At 42.2% G+C, this 21,324-nt stretch overlaps 2 protein-coding genes across 5 annotated transcripts in view; one reads left to right on the forward strand and one right to left on the reverse strand.

Moving 5' to 3' along the window:
- Nucleotides 1-21,324, forward strand: part of LOC115801496 (uncharacterized) — a 129,099-nt gene that overhangs the window by 32,569 nt on the left and 75,206 nt on the right. For all 3 annotated transcript variants that reach the window (XR_016388091.1, XR_016388090.1, XM_089897774.1), the window contains one exon: nt 82-172. The gene's annotated coding sequence lies outside the window, so the exon portion shown is untranslated. The remainder of the gene's footprint in view (nt 1-81; nt 173-21,324) is intronic.
- On the reverse strand, nt 12,156-19,352 carry TMEM254 (transmembrane protein 254). 2 transcript variants are annotated; one of them, XM_089897775.1, is made up of 4 exons: nt 18,861-19,164; nt 17,923-18,026; nt 17,676-17,735; nt 12,156-14,047 (listed from the first exon to the last, which is right to left on the reverse strand). In XM_089897775.1, exons 1-4 carry the CDS (start codon nt 18,960-18,962, stop codon nt 13,927-13,929), a joined length of 387 nt encoding a protein of 128 aa, XP_089753901.1. In that variant the 5' UTR covers nt 18,963-19,164; the 3' UTR covers nt 12,156-13,926. The 2 variants fall into 2 exon arrangements, with proteins under 2 accessions (XP_089753901.1, XP_022446708.1); XM_022591000.3 differs by lacking the exon at nt 18,861-19,164 and adding an exon at nt 19,189-19,352 and having other exon boundaries at nt 12,157-14,047.

Genomic DNA, 21,324 nt, shown 5'->3' on the forward strand with positions numbered 1-21,324 from the left:
GGGAAGTAGGGTTGCACATTTCTGACTGAGGTATAAATTTAGTTTGTAAACTAAATGTTCAAATGATTGCTGTCTCCTCAGGGTTGCCACTTGAGCCTGAATTTCCAATCTGCCCAGATAAAGAAGAGAGGATTTGGGAGGGAATTCTACTGGAGTGATGGCTCGGAAAAAGGTTAGTAGTTGGGATATGTACTTTTGGGTCAATGTTAGTGAAGTAATTTGCCTAAAAGGGGCAGAAATGCCGATTCAGGATCAATAAGAGGTAAATTTGGTTGTGTGGGGCAAGGTTAGATTAGAATTTTTAAAAGAGCCAGAGAATTTAACTTTTTTTTGTTTTTGCAAATTAATTTTTATTGGAGTATTGTTGCTTTACACCGCTGTGTTAGTTTCTGCTGTACAGCAAAGTGAATCAGCTGTACATATACATATATCCCTTCTTTTTTGGATTTCTTTCCCACTCAGGTCACCACAGAGCACTGAGTAGAGTTCCCTGTGCTATACAGTAGGTTTTCATTAGTTATCTATTTTATACATAGTTGTGTATATATGTCAGTCCCAATCTCACAATTCATTCCACCCACCACTTCCCCCTTGGTATCCATACATTTGTTCTCTACGTCTGTGTCTCTATTTCTGCTTTGCAAATAAGATCATCTGTACCATTTTTCTAGATTCCACACTTATGTATTAATATATGATATTGGTTTTCTCTGACTTGCCTTACTCTGTATGACAGTCTCTAGGTCCATCCATATCTCTGCAAATGATACAATTTCGTTCCTTTCTGTGGCTGAGTAATATCCCATTGTATATATGTACCACATCTTCTTTATCCACTCATCTGTTGATGGACATTTAGGTTGCTTCCATGTCCCGGCTATTGCAAACAGTGCTGCAATGAACACTGGGGTGCATGTATCTTTTTTAATTTAATTTTAAACAATTGCTACTCTTGCGAATCTCTAATTTGTTGTGCCTGATCTGTAGGCCTTCGTCAGAAAAAAATGTGTATATATCAGATCTCAAAACTGAGGGACATATGAGAGCAACCACGGTCATAGGGATTAACTTGCCAACTAAGGAATGTTGCTTGCCATCCAGTTCTACAGGAATCAAGATACTAGCCACTGCAGTTACTGACGTATAGCAACACTCTGGAGAGAATTCAGGGTGAAGCTCAGGAATGAGGCACTCTGTGCTCTGGGAAAACTGTGACAACAGGCCCTCAGATAGTTTCATATTTTGGGGAGAAATTTTTATGGACCCAAATTCTTGCACTGTCCCATGCTTAGAAAAGTACTAAAATCATTAACTGAGATATCTGATCCTTGTGACTGGTAGCAACCTTCTACAGAGATGTGTGCTTGATTGTACATATCCCTTCTCCAAAATCACATACCTCTTCCTCCTGGGCTCTAGTCCTCAGTAAGACAGTAAATAAACTCAACTCACAGCTCTTATGTTGTGTGTGTGCGTGTGCGTGTGTGTGTGAGTGTTTCAGTTAACAAGCTAAAAAACAGAATGACATTGAGAACTGGCCTGGAAGTTAAGGTTCAAGGTAGCTGTTTCCCAGCTCTGCTGCTTATTTGCTGTGTGTGCTTGGGTAGTCAGCTCACACTTTCTGGGCATTCGTTTCCTCTTCTGCAAAATGAAGTTGTGGGTGTAAGGAGCCCAGAGGAGCTGAGGTTCTCAGCAGCGATGGCAGCTCCTTTCTGCTCACGTCACAAGCCTTAGGAAAGCAGCCTTGTTGGCAAGCTGGCTGTCTGCATTCCATACTCAATTGCCCACCTTGGAGGAAGATGAAGTTGGAGGCAGTCACGTTGCCTTGTACTCAGAGCCCAGGCCGGCAGAAGGCATGCCTATCCTGGCTGCAGCAGGTGCTAAAGGCAGAACTGGGCAGTGGTTAAGACTTGGGGGAGTCAGAGAAACCTGGTCTCCAATCTCAGCTCTACCCCTTTCTAGACATGAGATCTCTGGTAACTTGCTGTCTCTGATCTGAGTGTCCTCTGTAAAATGGGAATGTTAATAGTACCCACGCCTCTTGGGCTTGTTGAGAGAATCAGATAAGATGTGTATAAATGCCTAGAACAGTGCTGGGCACATATTATGTATTCAGTCAATGTTAACTATTATTATTTTTGTTGTTTTTATTACTCAAAATCAAATCTTAACTTCCTACCTAATATAGGAATTCTTTCTATGGCATATGGGACAAGTGGCTATTCTCACTCTTCTTGAATACTTCCAGTGACAGGAAGCTCACTACTTCTCCCAGTAAATTGTTTCACGAGTGGATAGTGCTTTTGGAATTTTATGGACTTTTAAAGCTGGTACCTTATATAAATCTCAGGTTTAACTGCCTCATGAGGAAACCCAAGTTCAAGAGGTATCAATAAAAGATTTGCTCAAGGCTGCATGGCTAATTAGGTGGCAGCTGCTCCCTTCTTCTGCCTTCCAATCTTTTAAATAGATTTATTTATATTTTTATTTATTTTGGCTGTGCCGGCAGCTGGGGCACACGGGATCCCCGTTGCGGCATGTGGAATACTTAGTTGTGGCATGTGAACTCTTAGTTGCAGCATGCCTGTGGGATCTAGTTCCCCGACCAGGGATCGAACCTAGCCCCCCTCCCCCACCCCGCCCTGCACTGGGAGCGCAGAGTCTTACCCACTGGACCACCAGGCAAGTCCCCTGCTTTCCAATCTCATTCACTAAGTCCATTTTCCTTAGTGCATCTGAGAGCTTTGATACTGCATCCACCAATGCCCCCCACTCTCCCCAAAGAACAATTCCTGGAGGGCCCAGGCTGTCTGTTGCTGGGCCTCTTTGGATCCCAGATAATGTTAAAGGTTCATTGACTCACTCGTGGTTGCTGGGATAAAAACCTCTATTTTAGAACTTCCAAATGATGAAGGCTGAGTTCTCCTTGCTGCATTTTCCAAGACAGTCCCCTCCCCCCACCCCAATGTCACTGGGATGTTTCAGCTCTGCCCCATTCCTCAGCACAGCCCTTTGGTTGCCCAGCCCTCACTAGTCCCACTGGCCTCTTAATCTCCATCCTGATGCTGTTTGAATACGCCTGGTCTCACAGGCCCTAAAGGCCAATGCCCATTTCCCTACCTGCTCCACCTAGTCTGGATGTATCGTCACACCAGAAGTGGTACCCCCTGGGGACAGTTATAGCTGTCCTGAATGGAGCTATCTTCCCCACAGTGATTCCAGAAAAATAGCATGTGTACCTGATCAGGAGAGGGGCCTGGCCACCCCCACCCCCAGAAGCCCTCAGTGCCACTGACTTGACGTTGGATGATGCCTCATAGCATCATCAACAACATCAGCCCTCCTACCCAGCTCACTCGCTCTGTGCTCCTGATCTGGCCTCTTCCCCTCCCCCTCTTGAATTAATCAGGAAGCATCACTGTGATCTTTATAAGGCCAACCTCCAGTGGTTTCAGAGGAGGCCTCTCTAACCAGTCCCTGGTTAGACTCATGTTCAGATGGAAACATCTTTTCCTTCCAGATGCCATTTCAAAGGGATATTTGAATGGATTGCTTACTTGAAGTAGAATTCAGATGATTTCTACACAAGGATTTAGATGGTGGAGTCCACTTTAAATATGTATTTCACAGAGCAAAATATTTCACTGTGAATATATGGATGCCACAGAGAGATTTTATGCTATGGTTGCATCTGTAATTTACAACCAATAGGCAACAAACACACATGTAACAAACATACGTTTGGGAGTCACAGCTATCTCTTGACTCTTGGTTCTACCCCTCACTAGCTCTGATTGTTAACGAGCTACTTAATTTCATTAGGCCTCAGTTTTCTAATTAGGAAAATGGGATGCCAGGGCATACCTCCTAGGGGTTAAAGTGAGGATTAAATGAAAAAATGCAAACAAGGCTCTAAGCATAATGCCTGGCCACCCACTGACTGTTCAATTAATGTTACTCTTATTATTATTAACATAGAAGCAACATTCTATGGGATTCCTGCAGATTCAAAGGATATAATGGGTTTACATAAGGAATGCTTGTCTCTGGCCTACAGTGTGTTTTGCAACAGCCATTACAGGATGCCAGGACAATACTAAATATGTTTCAAAATTGAAATTTCATAATATATTTATTTTCAGTTTCCTAGGAAATATTCTGTAATACCCAGAACATAAGCCCAGCAAATTCTTTTGCTATGCAGACATTAAAGCTTCGTAAATGCTATAAATAACCTTTTCAGTGTACATGTGCAACGTATTACTGCTGCACCTTTAACCAATGGCAAGAACATCCCTAGGTCTGCAGAATGTTTACAATATTTGTACATTGCTATGGCTACAGTATCAAAGGCAGGCGCCAGTAACATGAACAGGATGTAGGGGTTTAGGGCCGCTAACAACAATGATGGAAACTACTCTCACTCTTAATGCATCTTTCTTGGATAATATTTGTAAAATATTTGGGAGGTGAGCCATGCTGTTGAGAACATTACTTTGGATGTTTCATCCAATATGCTGACAGGCAGCTTGGTGAAATAGCAAGGAGTCAGAGACCCAGGTCTGACAGCAAATTGATTGTGTGACATTGGTGGTTACCTTTCTCTGTAGGCGCGCAATTTCTCCCGGTGTAAAATGATGGTGGGGGGTGTCTATCTGAAGATTTCTGTAGTCCGTTCCAGCATTCTGATTACGGGTTAACCACAGACATCATTTGGTCTCATATCCTGTGTAGTTAAAAGGCAATTCTGGCTAAGTTGAACAAAGTTAAGACAGATTTTTGGAGGCATCCAAGATGAGCTATACTAGTTGGCCAGCCTGGACTTTCTTTTTTCTGTTGTTTCCTGTCTTGTTCAAAAGCCTTGTAAGTTCCAGTGGCTCTCACACTGTCTTAGAGATGATTTTTTTCCCCTCCAAGGGAGCAACAGGGAATGTGGGCAACTCAGCTCTTTTTTGGCAAATTGTCAAAACTTAACTAGAAATCAGATTAAGTTACCAAACTCACACTGTCCTAGGAGTCCTTCTCAAGATGCCAAAGTTTAGTAGCAATTGACATATGGCAACATATATATTACTATTCATTTAAATCAGAAATACTTGCTCACAAAACAGCAGTGTACATTTTCCAAGAACAGGCACAGCAAACACCTTGGAATTGTTGCCTGGAAGTGGGGGCATCAGGGAGATGGAGATAAAAGGAAATAAACAAAACAAGAAGGGAGTAGACACTGGGACTCAAAGACATGAGATTTATCTAGGGTAATATAGCTGGTAAGTATTGGGTAACAGTTTGAACATAGTTGTCACTCAAAAGCCAAGGGTGCAACACATATATATGGAATCTAAAAAAATATGGTTCTGATGAACCTAGGGGCAAGACAGGGATAAAGATGCAGACATAGAGAATGGACTTGAGGACACGGGGAAGGGGAAGGGGAAGCTGGGACGAAGTGAGAGAGTGTCATGGGCATATATACACTACCAAATGTAAAATAGATAGCTAGTGGGAAGCAGCCGCATAGCACAGGGAGATCAGCTTGGTGCTTTGTGACCACCTAGAGGGGTGGGATAGGGAGGGTGGGAGGAAGGCTCAAGAGGGAGGGGATATGGGGATACATGTATACATATAGCGGATTCACTTTGTTACACAGCAGAAACTAACACAATATTGTAAAGCAAGTATACTCCAATAAAGATGTTAAAAAAAAAAAAGCCTAGGGTGCTATTCCATTACACCCTGCTGCCTTTTGCTCTTAAGTGGAAACACCCATTACAATAAAAGATTGAAATGTGACTTGTTATTTATCAGTTCTCTCAGAGGGTTGCTATGTTGTTACTTTTCCCTTAGAAAGTAGAATACCTGCAAGAGTCCCTCTTAGGGAGCTTTCTCTTTATCAGATCTTATCTTTTTGGGGTGATTTCATTTCCTAGTAGCAGGAAAGATAAGATTAATTCATCTCGGGTTTTCTGAGGTTGTATCAAGGTGAAAAATTCTAGTTCATTGAGATTTTAGAGGACTCTAGAGGGTTAGAAAGTGGAAAGTTCCTCAAACTTTGGTTCTTTTTTTTTTTAGATGTTGGGGGTAGGAGTTTATTAATTAATTAATTAATTTTTGCTGTGTTGGGTCTTCGTTTCTGTGCGAGGGCTTTCTCTAGCTGTGGCAAGTGGGGGCCACTCTTCATCGCAGTGCGCGGGCCTCTCACTATCGCGGCCTCTCGTTGTGGAGCACAGGCTCCAGACGCGCAGGCTCAGTACTTGTGGCTCACGGACCTAGTTGCTCCGCGGCATGTGGGATCCCTCCAGACCAGGGCTCGAACCCGTGTCCCCTGCATTAGCAGGCGGATTCTCAACCACTGCGCCACCAGGGAAGCCCTAAAGTTTGGTTCTTTTTAAAAAAATTTATGTATGGTTGACTTACAATATTGTATTAGTTTCAGGTGTAGAACATATTCAACATTTTTATAGAGTACACTCCATACGAAGTTATTATGAAATATTGACTAGTTTCCTGTGTTGTACATTACAACCTTGTTAACGTTTATTTTATACCTAGAAGTTTGTACCTCTTAATCCTTTTCATCTATTTTGCCCCTCCTCCCAACCGGCTCCCTTTGGTAGTCACTAGTTTTCTGGTTATGCTGAGCAATGGCAACAGCTGCAGCTCCCAGTCAGCCAGGAGATAACAGGGGTAAACAACCGATGCACTTACAACCATTCCGTATCCACACAGTCATTCAGTACAGTATTCATCAAATTACATGACATATTTAACACTTGATTATACAATAGGCTTTGTACTAGATGATTTTGCCCAACTGTAGGCTAATGTAAGTGTTCTGAGCATGTTTAAGGTGGGCTAGGCTAAGACATGACGCTTGGTAGGTTAGTTGTATTAAATGCATTTTCTTTTCTTTTTTAAAAATTCATTTATTTTTGGCTGCACTGGGTCTTCGTTGCTGCGTGCGGGCTTTCTATAGTTGTGGTGAGTGGGGGCTACTCTTCATTGCAGTGCGTGGGCTTCTCATTGTGATGGCTTCTCTTGTTGTGGAGCATGGGCTCTAGAGCACAGGCTCAGTAGTTGTGGCGCACGGGCTTAGTTGCTCCGCGGCATGTGGGATCTTCCCAGAACAGGGCTCGAACCTGTGTCCCCTGCATTGGCAGACGGATTCTTAACCACTGCGCCACCAGGGAAGCCCCTAAATGCGTTTTCGATTTACAGTTCAATGTACAGCGGGTTTATTGCGACATAACTGAAGAAGCTCTATATTTCAACTTACTCTCATGCCCAGTTCACTTATCCTTCTGCCCTCCCTCCCAAACACACATACACATATACCCATCATGGAAATTGGCTAGAATGTATATAATTTAAATTTGGGCTTGTTTATATCCTTTTATTTTTCTTTGATGCCTCTCCTCCCTCCTTACCCTATATCTCTGGCAGCATTGCCTGACTTTTTTCCCTTTTATTATTTAAGGACTTTTTCCAAAAGTGTTTTCAATGTGGGTCTTTTTGTGTGGCAAACATTCTGAGCCCTTGAAGGCAGGGAATCCTTTTCCCATCACTCTCTCCTGTTTGAATGATAATTTGGCTGAATATAAAATTCTACATTCAAAGTAATTTTTCCCCAGTACTTTTAAACTATTTTTCACTGTCTTCTAGCATCCAGTGTAGCTGTTTGATGTCTGTTCCTTGTCATTCCTTTGGAGGTTGATCGTTCTTTCTCTCTGGAAACTTAGAATTTTCTCTTTGTCTTGATTATTCTCAAATTTTATTGTAATGCCTAGGGATTGGTATGCCTTATCTCCTTTGTTTGGCCCTTTATAAGTCATTTCAAATAAGGTCATTTGGGGGAAATTACTCTCCATTATTTCTTCAAATATTTCTTCCACTCCATTTTATTTTTCTCTCCAACTGGAAATAATACCCCTAGGCGCTGGCATTTCTATGTTTATCATCCACATTTCCAGGCTTTTCTTTTGTATTTTATGTTTTGTATTTTCCTGTGAGACATCCACAAATTTGAGTCTACAAATTCTTTCTTCAGCTACATCCATTCTATTTCACTTGTTCTATTTTCATTTAATAGGTTCTTTATTTCAACTATTTTATTTTTCATGCCTAATATTTTCACCTAGTTCTTTTTTGTGTGTGATTTCTTATTTGTATATCATATTGCTAACATATTCTCTTATTAACTCCTTATGTCCTACTTAAAGAGGATTTTTAGATTCCGGGTCCTTATGTTCCAACACTTCTGTTTCAGATGACAGGTGTGGCTCAGCTTATGCTTGTCATTCTCTGCTGCCCAGTGCTTTGGGCTTGTGATCTTGTTTTCCCTTGGGGCATCAACCAGCAGGTCTGATAATGCATTGGGGGAGGGCTAAGGCCAGGCCCTAGTCTACACTGAAATCAGTGATTTAAAGATGAGAATTCAGGAACCACAGAACCCTTAAAGAGTCCCTGTTTGATACCATTCCATTGGTCACTCTTTTGCCTGAGGTTTTCACTTTTGAACCTTTAGGAAGAAATAACAATGTAGTCCACAATCCTTGTGATTTGATTGGGAGTATAGGGGAGTGATTGCCTGAGGGCTGTCAGCCTGTTTTCATGAACTCTCCCCCATCACCCAGTGGGGCTTTGTGTTGCTAATATCAGGAGAAGCTGCCATGGACCCTGCTACTGCCCACTTCTGTGCTGAAGGGTCAGGCCCATAACTGTCTGCTCAATTTGAGGGAGAGACAAGAACAGAAGATGAAAAGTTCTCCATCAACCTAGTTCTCCCTGCTGCCCAAGGCTCCCCTTTCTCCACCTCTACACCAATTCTAGTCTTCTGTCCAGGATGGTGGGCGGGAACATTCCCTACATTTTCCCTTTGGTTTTAGGAATTCATACTTCTCTCATGTGTTTACTGTTTCTTCAAGTTTGATCTTGGGAGAAGGAGTCAGTGGCCTGAGCTGGTCAGCCATTTGGGCAGGGATCTCCCCTCAGTGTCCTCAACTTTAAATTGTTACCTCAAAGAGTTGTGGATGTTAGGTATGTCATATTGGTGTCTAGAATAAAAATAAATATTTGAAAAATATTGAGTTCTTTTTTACTTTCAAAAGACCTCAATCCCAAACTTTTATTCTCAAGGAGGGAGGAGTATGCAGATATGCCAATTGGCTAATTTCATCAGCTTTTTAAAAATTATTTTTTTAAAAATCGAAGTATACTTGATTTACAATATATATTAGTTTCAGGTGTACAACATAATGATTCAAAATTTTTATAGATTATACTCCATTTAAAGTTATTATAAGGTACTGGCTATATTTCTTGTGCTGTACAATATACCCTTGTAGCTTATCTATTTTATATAGTAGCTTATACCTTTTAATTCCCCATCCCATCTTGTCCCTCCCCCTTTCCCTCTCCCCACCGGTGATCACTAGTTTGTTCTCTATATCTGTGAGTCTGTTTCTGTTTTGTTGTATTCATAGCATTTTTAGCCCCACAGCAGTGCTTTTCGCCGACTGTCAGGACTCCAAGGATTGTTTACACTGAGTGCTGAGCTCCCAGTGAGGGTGTTTAGCTGTGCTTCTTATTGACACAAACATGTTGTCATGTCTAGAAATCAACCCCAAGCCTCACGAAATCAGGGTCAAACCATTTGGGTTCTTATTCTAAATTTTCTCTAAAAATCTTACTACTCAAAGTGGTCTGAAGATCACCAGGGAGCTTGCTGGACATGCAGAATCTTGGACCCGCTCCACACCCACTGAATCAGAGCCTGAATTTTCACAAGATCTCACAGAATCCATCTGCACCGTCAAGTTTGAGAAATTCAGGATACATCATCACCCATGACCAACCTTCCAGTAAAAACTATACTCTTGATTAATGTTACAGTTTACAAAGTTGGTTTACATAGATGATTTCATTTAAATTTACTATTTTATCTTCATCCCAGCCACAATGTAAAATTATTCTTATTCTTTTTCATGATGAAATTGAGGTCCAGGAAGGTGACAGACTTGCCTAAAATCCTGTGTCTGAAGCCAGGCAAATCCCAACTTCAGTCTCAGTGGATAGTAGAACACTTTTTGATTATTAATGGTGTGCTGAATGTAGCATTAGTATGCATGGTGATATTAGGTATCGATGTAAAGTATGCTTTATTCTCATATGTATTAGAGAAAAATATAATGAACAAACTAACCAGGTGTGGCATTTCATAGTTATTATCGCTTAAGAAGATTTGTGTTGCGAGGGTGGTCCTTCCATGTCCGAGGGTCAGGGAACATTTCTCTATATTATAGATGTCACTCCTCTCTTTTATTTACAGCAATGTCAAGATTTCAATGTTAGTGACAATTCATATTGAGTAATTTTTTACTTACTACAAACATCCGGTGCAATGTGTTGGTACAGGAAAAAGTAAAAGTTCTTTCATGAATATTTCCCTGAACAGTATTACTACACCAAAGGTATTTTCCACAATCCAACTTTATGCCTCACTATAAACAGAAATGGAGCAATTAGTATACTCAATCCTATTCAGAAAGCTTAAGAGCCATCTTTTTTTTTTTAATACATTTATTTTATTTTATTCTTTATTTATTTATTTTTGGCTGCGTTGGGTCTTTCTTGCTGCGCATGGCCTTTCTCTAGTTGCGGCGAGCGGGGGCTACTCTTTGTTGCAGTGTGCGGGCTTCTCACTGCAGTGGCTTCTCTTGTTGCGGAGCACAGGCTCTAGGTGCACGGGCTTCAGTAGTTCTGGCACGTGGGCTTCAGTAGTTGTGGTTCACCGGCTCTAGAGCACAGGCTCAGTAGTTTTGGCACATGGGCTTAGTTGCTCCGTGGCATGTGGGATCTTCCCAGACCAGGGCTTGAACCCGTGTCCCCTGCATTGGCAGGAGGATTCTTAACCGCTGTGCCACCAGGGAAGTCCCTTAAGAGCCATCTTAAAATGTTTGTGGATAGAATTGCAAATACAGTATTTTGGATAGGATTTTCAAGTGTCCACCGTGGAATCAGACTATAATCTTCATAAAGAGAAATGTGAAATGATAAGTACACACTCTCATTGTCCAACGTTGAGAAAAAAGGAACCATAATTTTCAATTCGATGTGGACAAGGAGCCTTGCAGAGAGAAGGGTCTCATAGACTTACAAATATATTACTCAGGCGCCCTAGATTCTTTTTTGTCTGTGCTGATAAGAAGGAAAGGAAAATGATATTTACAACCCAGGCTGCTCAACTAAGAGATTTAGTTAACAAGCTTCCAGCAAGGGCCCTGAGCAACAATGTGATTGCATTCCGTGCTCTAACCTTAAAGGCAGGTTCTCCAACGTTTCTTTGGTGTTTTCAGGCCCTCCATGTAAATACATACAGGCTCCCAGATGGCAAGTTGTTTTGCTAAAGAACCTCTTTACACATCTAGAGTATAGCCTCTTAAACTCAAGACTTGTTTTAAAACCGTGGCTTATAAAACGTTTGGAGTTGGATTGCAATGGACTCATAAACATGTTGAATGTAGGAAATAGTGTTAGTTTATAAATCTGGCCTGTTTTTAGGTTGTGAGGTCATTAGTTTTCTGTTTTTGTTCCCGCCATTGGGGCTTGCTTTTTTGGCCTTCCAAACTATACTTGCCCTTGATATATTTGGGGTTTTAGTCTGTTTGCCCTCCATGGTTGTTTCCAACAAGATGCCTCTGGCCTTTTCTCATCCAAACTCAACATAGATGTTTCCCCTGTATCACCACTGTGACTGCAACACAAAGCTGTCTCTTTTTGTTTTTTGCTTTAGACTTACTTCTAGGCTCCTGGACTGTGGGGGAGGAAGAGGCAGAACATGAGATCCAGTTAGTCTGGCCTCTGTGTGTTACCTCACCTCCATGGGATGCAGCTTATGGGTCTATAAAATGAATGACCCGCACTGTTTGCTAAGATCTTATTTTGCTCTAGGCCATGATAATACCCCAAATAAGATAACAGCATTTTATACTTTTGGCGTTTAAAAAAAATCAGAGTACTCCTTTCACTTGCTGCAGACTACATCAAACACTGAATGAAATGTAGTGGAAACAGGAGGCCAGTCCTGCAATGAAAGGAGATGCTTATGTCCACCCACAACTTGGTGTATGTGGAGGAGTTAAGTGGACTATAGACAGCTCTAGAAACGTAAGGAAGACCATATGTCCTACAACTAGGGCATTCTGCATTTCTTTATCAGTGAAAAAAAAATCCCTGCTACAAAGTTCCAGAATAGAGTCTTTTTGAGAAAGAGTAGAATCAAATGTGTGACAATACTATCAAAACTGACCAAAAAAAAGCATTTGATTGGAGACACAATTCACAACATTTTATTCAAGTTAATACATTTCATTCAGTAATCTGCCATATTATCCTTGGCACCATTAACAATAACCCCTTAATCACAAGAGAAACAGAGGGAAAGACTGGGATTTACGTGTAGAAGTTGATTTCCACCAAACCAATTCATAGTCCATCATCTTTCATGGTTGTGCTTTTACTTGAGGCCTCTTTTTTGGGGGGAGGGGGGCTGTTTCTCATAAGTGTTTGCTTAAAACAAATAACATGACCTACTGTGTCATGGAAGGAAAATAAGGTCTAGTCCCTAGTGAACAAGCAGGGGGTCCTCCAGGAAAGGAGCCCTAAAGGCTCCTTGAGGTGAGTCAGTAACCCTCCTGCCCCAACCAGTCAGTAGTTAAGTTATAACCAGGTGAATGAGAGAGGTAGTAACTAGTTGGAGAACCCATAGTGTAGACTCTCTAGAACAGGAATGGCTGAGTGAGTCAGAACTGGAGGGAGTCATCTACAGTGTCTGGAAAAAGTGACCAGGAATAGGAAAGTGTGAAAAAGGTACGGGTTTCCCACCAGGGGACCCACAGAAACATGGCAGTACCAGTCAAGGGCAGTCCTGCCCTTTTCTCTGATGCAAGGGTTCTGCAGTTTTCAGATAAAAATTGGAATGATGCTGAACAAGTGCAAAGTGAAATCAGAGTTTCCCTCCTTTGTTTGGTAAACACTGAGAGAACACCTGTGTGTGAGGCAATGGGACAGGTGCTAGAGGAAAAAACGAAGCTGTCTTAAGATGTGGTCCTGACTTGAAGGTGGACATCAGATCCTGCACGTACAGAGCGCTATGTCAGAGGGTCCGAGTGGAGGGAAGCATCACTTCTGGCTGGCAGCAGCAGAGAAAGCATTCCCCAGTCGTTCCTTCTTGGTTCCCAGGATGTCCTCTGTGCCTCTGTGTCACCTCTTGGCCCGCCCCATTCCAGGCACTTGCTTGTCTTCCTCATCTTTCTCCATAATCTGAAATGGAAGCCTGAAAGGAGAAGATCCCGCCTCACAGGTGTCTAACAAATGTGGGTGGAACTGATGTGTTATGGAAGTGTCACTCTATTTTGATCCAGGTGGGTGGAAAAAAAATTGGGGGAAAGGAGAGCTGATAAGATGGTGGTGGTAAGGGTAAGGTGTTTTAATCAGAAGGTAGGAGCAAAGATATCCCAACAAGCAAACTTAGTATGTGGCTTAAACCAGGTGACAGGGAGAATGCCAACACAGCCAAGGACCGCAAGAAGGTAGCTGGAAGCCCTCTGCCAAATAGGTTAGTCTGCAGAACTGGGAAGCTAAAATCTTTTCCTACTATCTACTCAAGTTTAACCAGAGCAGATGAAGAAAACAGTGAATAACTAGAGGGTCGTAACTTTCTAGAAAGATCAAGTAAACACAGCACCCCCCAAAAAAGGTGAGGCTGAATGTCAGTATAGAGAAAGCTTTTGAACATCTTTTTTATCTCCTAGGAACTTTATATGCTATATTTTCTCTCTTTTTTAAAATTGAAGTATAGTTGGTTTACAATGTTATATTAGTTTCAAGTGTACAAAACAGTGATTCAGTTTTTTTTGGATATCTTTTTTAAGTTTGTTTATGGCGTCTCGGTCTGTAATCAATCAAGTAATAGAGAGATGCCATCCCAAAAAGGAACGTCTGCAGGAACCAGAGGAGTTGAGTCCAACTATTCGTGATGCCTTTAGACCTAAAAAAAGAGAAAAATTTATCCACCAGAATTTTAATGTTATTGTCTTCTAGTTTTTTAAAAACGTATTCCTTCTATCTATTTTCATGGGGCTTATTTTGTGCTCTCCCCCAGCTTATTAACTTGAATGCTTAGTTCATTGATTTTCGTTTTTCTTGTGCATTTAGAATGGTACACTCTTCCCTGGGAAGCAATCTGGCTACTGCCTAGGACATGGTATTATGAAACTGTTTCTCACGTGATTTTGATGAGCATATAGGGTTAGAAAGCACTGGGATGGCTTCAAAGCAAGTGTTTTGGACCAGATGTAAATCTAGCTTGGCCAACTACCAGCTTGACCTTGGGCAAATCACTCTCTCTCAGAATCAGTTTTTTCGTCTGAAAAATAGGAATAATGGTATTTATCTCACCAAGTTTTGAGATGATTTTTAAGATAAGTTATCCAAAGTGATTAGTAAAGGGCCTGGCACATGGTAATAATAAATACCTGTTTATACAGCCATTCAAACGAAACTGCTGAACACCAAGCTCAAAAGAAAATGGCCCAGATGAAGGGAATGGTTTGCTACAGTCTCATCTGTATATAAATAAGTCTCATGTGGTTGCCTTTTAATTTAAAACAAAATTTTAAAAAATATATGTAAAAGTATATAATTTTCTACACTAACAGATTAAAGGAGAAAAATTACACGATCATCTTAATAAATGCAGAAAAAGCATTTGATAAATTTCAACATCCATTCTCAATACAAGTTCTCAGAAAACTTAGAAGGAGAAGGGAACTTCTTTATTCTGACAGAGAAGGTCTATACAACTCTAGAGAAAACACAAGGCAGAATGCTGAAAGCTTTCCCTTTGATTAGGAACAAGGCCAGGATGCCTACTGTCACCACTTCTGGTTGACACTGGACTGGACGTGCTAGCCAGTGCAACGAGGGAAAAAACATAAATAAAAGGTATACGGAATTGAAAGGAAGAAATAAAATTGTCTTTATTTCTAGAGACAATTGTGTACCTAGAAAAAATGAATCTTTTAAATTATTAATGATGAACTATTAGATGAACAGATGAACTATTAGAACTAAAAAATGAATGTATCAAGGTCACTGGGTGTGAGGTCAGTAGAATCAACTATCTTCATACATTCTACCACCAAACAATAGAAAAATGAAATATATATGAAAGTGAGCCAGGATGTACAAGAAATTCACGTTTACGCAGCATTATTTATAATAGTCAAAAAAAACAAAAAACCCAAAACTAGAGGCTTAAAAGTCTGTCAGAAGGAGGATTTGTTAAATACATTAAGGCACATCTATATAATAGAATACTGTGTACTAATGAAATGAGGTAAATTTATAGGTAGAGACACAGGAAAACAGGCATATATGACAATAGAAAAAAGTTATACAAGAGTTTATATCTATATGTATATAGATATGGTGGCTATAAAGTCGAATGTTCAGTCAAGTCTTATGTCTGATTAAATGGAATTCATCAATTTCTTTTTATTGCTGGATAGTGGGATGTGGGGTAGGGCTTCCAATTGTTCTACATGTCTTCATGATTCTTTCACTTAAATGTATTCGTTCATAAGTCAAAAGGAATACTCATTCTGGTTTATAGTCACCAATGATACACTGCAACACGTTAGGCCATAAAGAAATGATTTCAGGAATGTGAGAATAGTGCCTAACCTCTCTATGCCTCTTCTCCCACTGCCTATCAAAGAACTTGAGAGCAGGATGTTCAATTTGGGTCTTTTCGTTTTCATTAGAGGCTCCAAATGACGATAACAAAATAGGTGTAAAGTACTCCAACACTATAATGTGGAGGGCTGGACCACACACCTCCGAGCTAAGCTCTCACTGAGAGCCTGAAGAGGCCGTTACAAAGAGGTATCAGTGCTGTGGCACTTCCTATCCCAAGTCAACCCAAAGAACAGCTTCAATGGAACCACTCAGCCTGGCAAGAGTCCCCAGTAATTTGAGGGAGGCTTAATATCTAACTCAGACGTTTAACTACTGGTACATGGCTGCCCAGGGAACTGCACGCACTTGCAGATTTATCCTGCTGGACGGATAAGGAAGCTGTCATCGTGAGCCTTACAGGTCTTGTGGAAGAGCACTGGCATGGGTGAGCTTAAAAGCAACCCCGCCCCAGAGGCCTAACTAAAGGGTAGAAGAGATCTCAATAAAAGAGAAACTGCCCCCCACCACGACCCCCATTACAGATCCTAAGGGAAAACTGCAAGTGACATACTGACTGAGGTCTGAAGGAACCATCAAGGGAACTGCAGAAGGGAGATCCCTAGTGATGGGCGGTTTCTCAAAAATCCACCAAGGCTCCTTTGGAGAGAAAGAGTCAACAATGGGTATGCAACCACCACAGCACCCAGCTGCCTGATCACGAGGCAGACTGTGCTCTGCTTCCGCTAACTGCTCCCAGCACCCCAAGGGGCCACAGGCAGCTGTCGCTAGTGAACAGGGAACAAAGCTGGAATGAGAGGGAAGACATCAACTACCCCCTCTTCCCCACAGCAGGCTGCTGAGCCCCAGCTGGAGAACAGATGTTCTGAATTAGATAAAAGTTCATAGTTTTAATGAATAGACTGGACTTGACCAGATAATATGAGATAGTGACTGGAAAATCTATGGACCTGCTTCAGATTTCGTCCAGGGCTAGGGTGGGAGACAGACAGTAATCCTTGGGGGAGTGGAGACGGGCAAAAAAATAAAGCTGCTTTCTCCTCCTCTCCTACAAAGTCCAGCTTGCCTAATAAAGCAGAAGGTGGAGGAACATAATCTATTTAAATCAGTTAGCACTTGTCTGACATAGTGTGCACCCAGGAAATATTCATTACTTTTATTATTAAAACAATAAAGTATCTTATTTTCCACTTTCAGAAGTAATACCACAAAAACAGAGGTGGTAATTAATCTTGTCCAGAAGAAAAATAATCAATTGCAGAGCAATCTGGCATTACTATAACCATCTCTTTCATTACACCATACTTTCTGTGTGCTTACATAAAGTCTAAATGTAAAGAAAAGCTTTTTCAGTTCTCTCACATTGTATTATCCTGCACTGGCAACTGTAGAGTAGGGTCTAGTCGCAGGACTTTTAGCTTGCAGTGCATCCCAGAATCACCGACAGACCTTGAAAAAATAACATGTTCCTACCTCTGAAGCAAGGCTACTACATTAGGATCTCTGGGCCTGGAAACCAGAGAAGTGAATGTTGAGAAAGCGCCTCAGGTGATTCAGTTGTGAAACTAGGCTGAGAATCATTGGGCTATAGGTCAATACAGCTCTTTTTCAAACTAGAAGGCAGCCCCCTAATCTTTTCTTCTAGTTGGGGCTATACAGAGACTTTTGAAAAAAAGAAGAAAAATCATCTAAGTTAAATGACTAAATAATTGACTCATTAACACAAATGAATTCATTCATTAACTATTTACTGAGTACTCCCTCTGGGTACTGAGAGAGGCTCAGTATTAGGTGTGGGGATTCAACTCTACCTGAGAGTGTTCTCGGCCTACAAGCGCATGAATTATTTAAATGTGACTACTCTCAACTTATATTAGATACCAAGAGAAAAGCGACAAAGACCTATTAAAAACACTTACTTGCACAATACAATGGCATACAAGGACTCTCCCACGTGAATCAGCCACGCAAGCCAATACCTGAAACAAAAGTCAGCCTAGTTTAAGGTGATGGTTCTCTGCTGATGAAATCTAACACAGAAACCCCCAAGAGAAAGGTGCTTTCATGTGAACAAGCACCACTCTTAGAAGGCAACCAGGGGCCTTCCAGGTCTACGGGGACACTGGAGCTGCAGGGTCCACACCCCATTTCTGCAGCTCTCCTTACCAGCTGTGCACGAGGGTGTGATGATGCTCCAGCAAGTACTGAGTGAAGGGGCCCAGCGGCCCTAGGCTCTGATAAGGAATAGCCTCAGGCCAGAAGATCACCCACTGAAAGAGAACCAGAAGCACAGAATGCTTATTAGGTCACTTAAATCTATTTTTAACCGAGGCTATTAAATAATCCCGATTCTATAAGAACAAGTAACAGACCAAAGAAACTCTGAACTAAGTCATCTGGGCTTCCATTCTTTACTTCTATTTTCTGAAAGCGATTCTAGTGGGAGATTTATGCTGAGGAAACTCTGTGGTTATCAGATGTAGTGCCCAGGTTGGCTGACTTCTGTTATTAATGACTTACACAATTTAGTCCTCAACCTACTTTTCTGGGTATCTTTCCTGTATCCTTTAAATGAATTCTGTCTGCCAAACAAAAGTCGCTGCTCCTCTCAGTAGAGATTCTCTGTCTTCATGATTCCACATCTATGTCATAACATGTATGACATGTTATGAAGAGTCTCTAACTCTTCTTACCCATTAAATTCTACCCATCCTTGAGGTTTACCCCCATTTTCCAAGCAATTCTAACTGGCTCAAACATTCTGCTTTGGAAGCCCTATCCTGACTTGGCAGGCCTAGAACTGTCCGTCAACTTGACCTCCTTCTACTTGAGTTCTATTCAAACCTGGCTAAGCCCTAGTAACCGTGGGGACGCAAACACAGGTACATTTTCAAGCAGAAAGCTTGCAAGCCCACCGATCTTCCGCTTACGCCAATAACCTAGGCAAGCGCCAGGCGCGCAAGCGCAAGACCCCGCCCCCCCAACAGCGCCCCTCGCCCTACGGGAGCCTGGCGGGCCAAAACAGATGCACCCCGCGCTACACCTTACCCCGAAATATCCCAGCCCCAGGACCGTGACCAGTGAGGGCAGCGGTTTGGCTGTACGGAAATAGGAGGTAGCAGCCCCACCGGCATTCGACTTCGCCACCACCACCTTGAAAGATCTAGACACCGAGTCCTGGGATGGGGAGTATTCCCTGCCTTCATATAGGGAAAGCGTGGGCAGCCGGTTTCTCAAGATCTCCACACAGGCGGAAGGCGCGGGCAGACAGGTGCGCCTGCGTCTTCTTCCCGGGTCTAGTCCCCTGGCTTAGAGCACTCGAGAGCGGCGATTGCGCCTGCGCGACCTCTCCGTGTCGTAGGTGCGGATCTTGTGGCTCAAGGCAGCACTCTGTCCCCTCGCATGGCCTTGCCCGGGGCCCGCTGCCCTTACCGTGTAATAGCCAAAGGAGAGGGTGATGACGGTGACCCAGAACAGACTGCTCCTCTGGAAGTACGTCTCATCTCCTCCTGCCTTCCCCATCGCTGCAGCACGTCCCAGGGAATGCCGAGCAGGCCGCCTCTGCTCTGGAGGAAGGCAAGGATGGGGGCGGGGCCATGGCAAACACTCCTCCCTCCTCTCACCTACCTCCCCAGAGGGAGAAGAGTCAGTGGGCCTGAAACTGAAAACGAGTCTCCATCGGCTCTGGCCTGGTGGGCTGGTTATCACCTTGCAGGGGAGACCCCTCTCTGAGTGTCACTTTCTGGGGCTTAAGATAACGGTGTTGGAATAGATGGTGCTTTATGCTCTTAATGACTATGGATCTAATTTTTGAACTTCAGCTCTGCTGTGCTCTGTGGGAAATGTAAAAAAAATTAATAGAAACCGCAATTAAATAGACTTGGGATACTGGAAGGGGGAACTCTCACACTCCGTGACGTTAGCAGAGGCTGATAGGGAGAAGACCTGTCTTCTTTCCTGGCAACCACTCAGCCAAAGAAAACCCATGGACTCTTTGTTTTTTATAGCCTTCCCAACTTCCTTTTCTTCTTACAAGTGTTGTAAGGAGAACAACAATGTCCCTGGGGGGGACACATGACTTGTGCTGTGGCTCACTGTGGTTGCAGACCCTAAAGTGTAATTCTTTGCTTATCGCAGAATAAACCCATCTTTCCTGGAGAAGTATTTGGCAGTCTGTTTGTTTCAGGTCAATAGAAATAATGCTCTTTCTCTTCATTAGTACAGATGTATGGACCGATGTGGCACAGCACTTACAAGAAGGGGCTGTGGAACAGATACCTGGGTTTACTTTTACCGCCTGGCTCTGCCAGTAACATTTTGTGTAAGCTAACACTAGTTACATTACCCATCTGTGTCTTAATTTCTCTATCTGTAAAGTGGGGATACATTGGTTCCTACCTCAGAGGTTTTGGGTGGATTAAATGAGTTAGTACTTGTAATAAAACGGCTGTAAAGCAAAGAATGTTGCCCACCATCCAGTTGTACAAGGAGCAAGTCATTAGCCACTGCAGTTGCTGACCTACAGGACACCCTGAAAGGAATTCAGGATGAAGAATAGCATGACGCACTCAGTGCTTTGGGAAAACAGGCAAAACAGGCCCTTAGATGGTTAGATATATTTCAGGAAAAAATTTTATGAACTCAAATTCTTGCGCTTTCCCATACTTAGAAAAGCACTACAATCATTAACTGAGATATCTGTTCCTCTTGACTAGCAGTAACTTTCTACTGAGATGTGTGCTTGATTGCATGTGCTCATTACCCAAAATCATATATATGCTGGCCTCTCCCCATACCTCCTCAGAGCTATCTGAGAGGCTGTCTCTTGGTCTGTAGTCCCCAGTAAGGCACTGCATAAACTCAAGTCGTAGCTCTTACATTGTGCATTTTTCTTTCAGTCAATAGCACTCACAAAAGTGTCCGGCCCATAGTGCTTTATAAGTTTTGGTTATTAATATTACTGAGCCTTTGACGTATTTGCCAGGCCCCTGTGCTAAGTGCTGTATCATCAATGCGGGGTGGGAGGCACATCAAGCCAAAGTGTTCTGATGAGACTTCAGGAGAGAAAGGGCTTTAAAAGCTATTGTGAAAGCAATAGCTGATATTTATTGAGCACTTACTATGTTCCAGGCATTGTTTTAGAAATATTAGCTCACTTAATTCTCAAAACAGCTCTATACTATAGACTATTGTCCTTCATTTGAAAGACAGGAAATAGCACAGAGAGGTACCCGAAGTCATGTAAATGGGTAGGTATACTGGAAGTCAAGTGGTAGCTAAGTGTTCCAGCAGTCTTAAGGACCATGCTTTATATAACGTATGGGATATTTCCAGAACTTTTTCAGTTGACATGGGAACAGCCAAAGTTGTTTCCTCATTTTTTTCATGACGGTATTTGGCTATGTTTTAAAGAATGGTTTCCAGAATGTGTGACACAGTCCATTTCCCAGATAAACCACAGTGCCTGTCAGTATCAGGTTTACCAGGGCTCAACAGCTTTGCTTACTTCTAATCTTTCTTCATCACATCACCCTCTTGGTTCTCCTCCCTCTCTGAATACCTCTATTT

Source organism: Delphinapterus leucas, chromosome 16, assembly GCF_059928025.1.
Source record: "Delphinapterus leucas isolate spDelLeu-1000000601 "Yukka" chromosome 16, BTC_Dleu_Yukka2, whole genome shotgun sequence".
In the NCBI taxonomy this organism is placed as follows: Eukaryota; Metazoa; Chordata; class Mammalia; order Artiodactyla; family Monodontidae; genus Delphinapterus; species Delphinapterus leucas.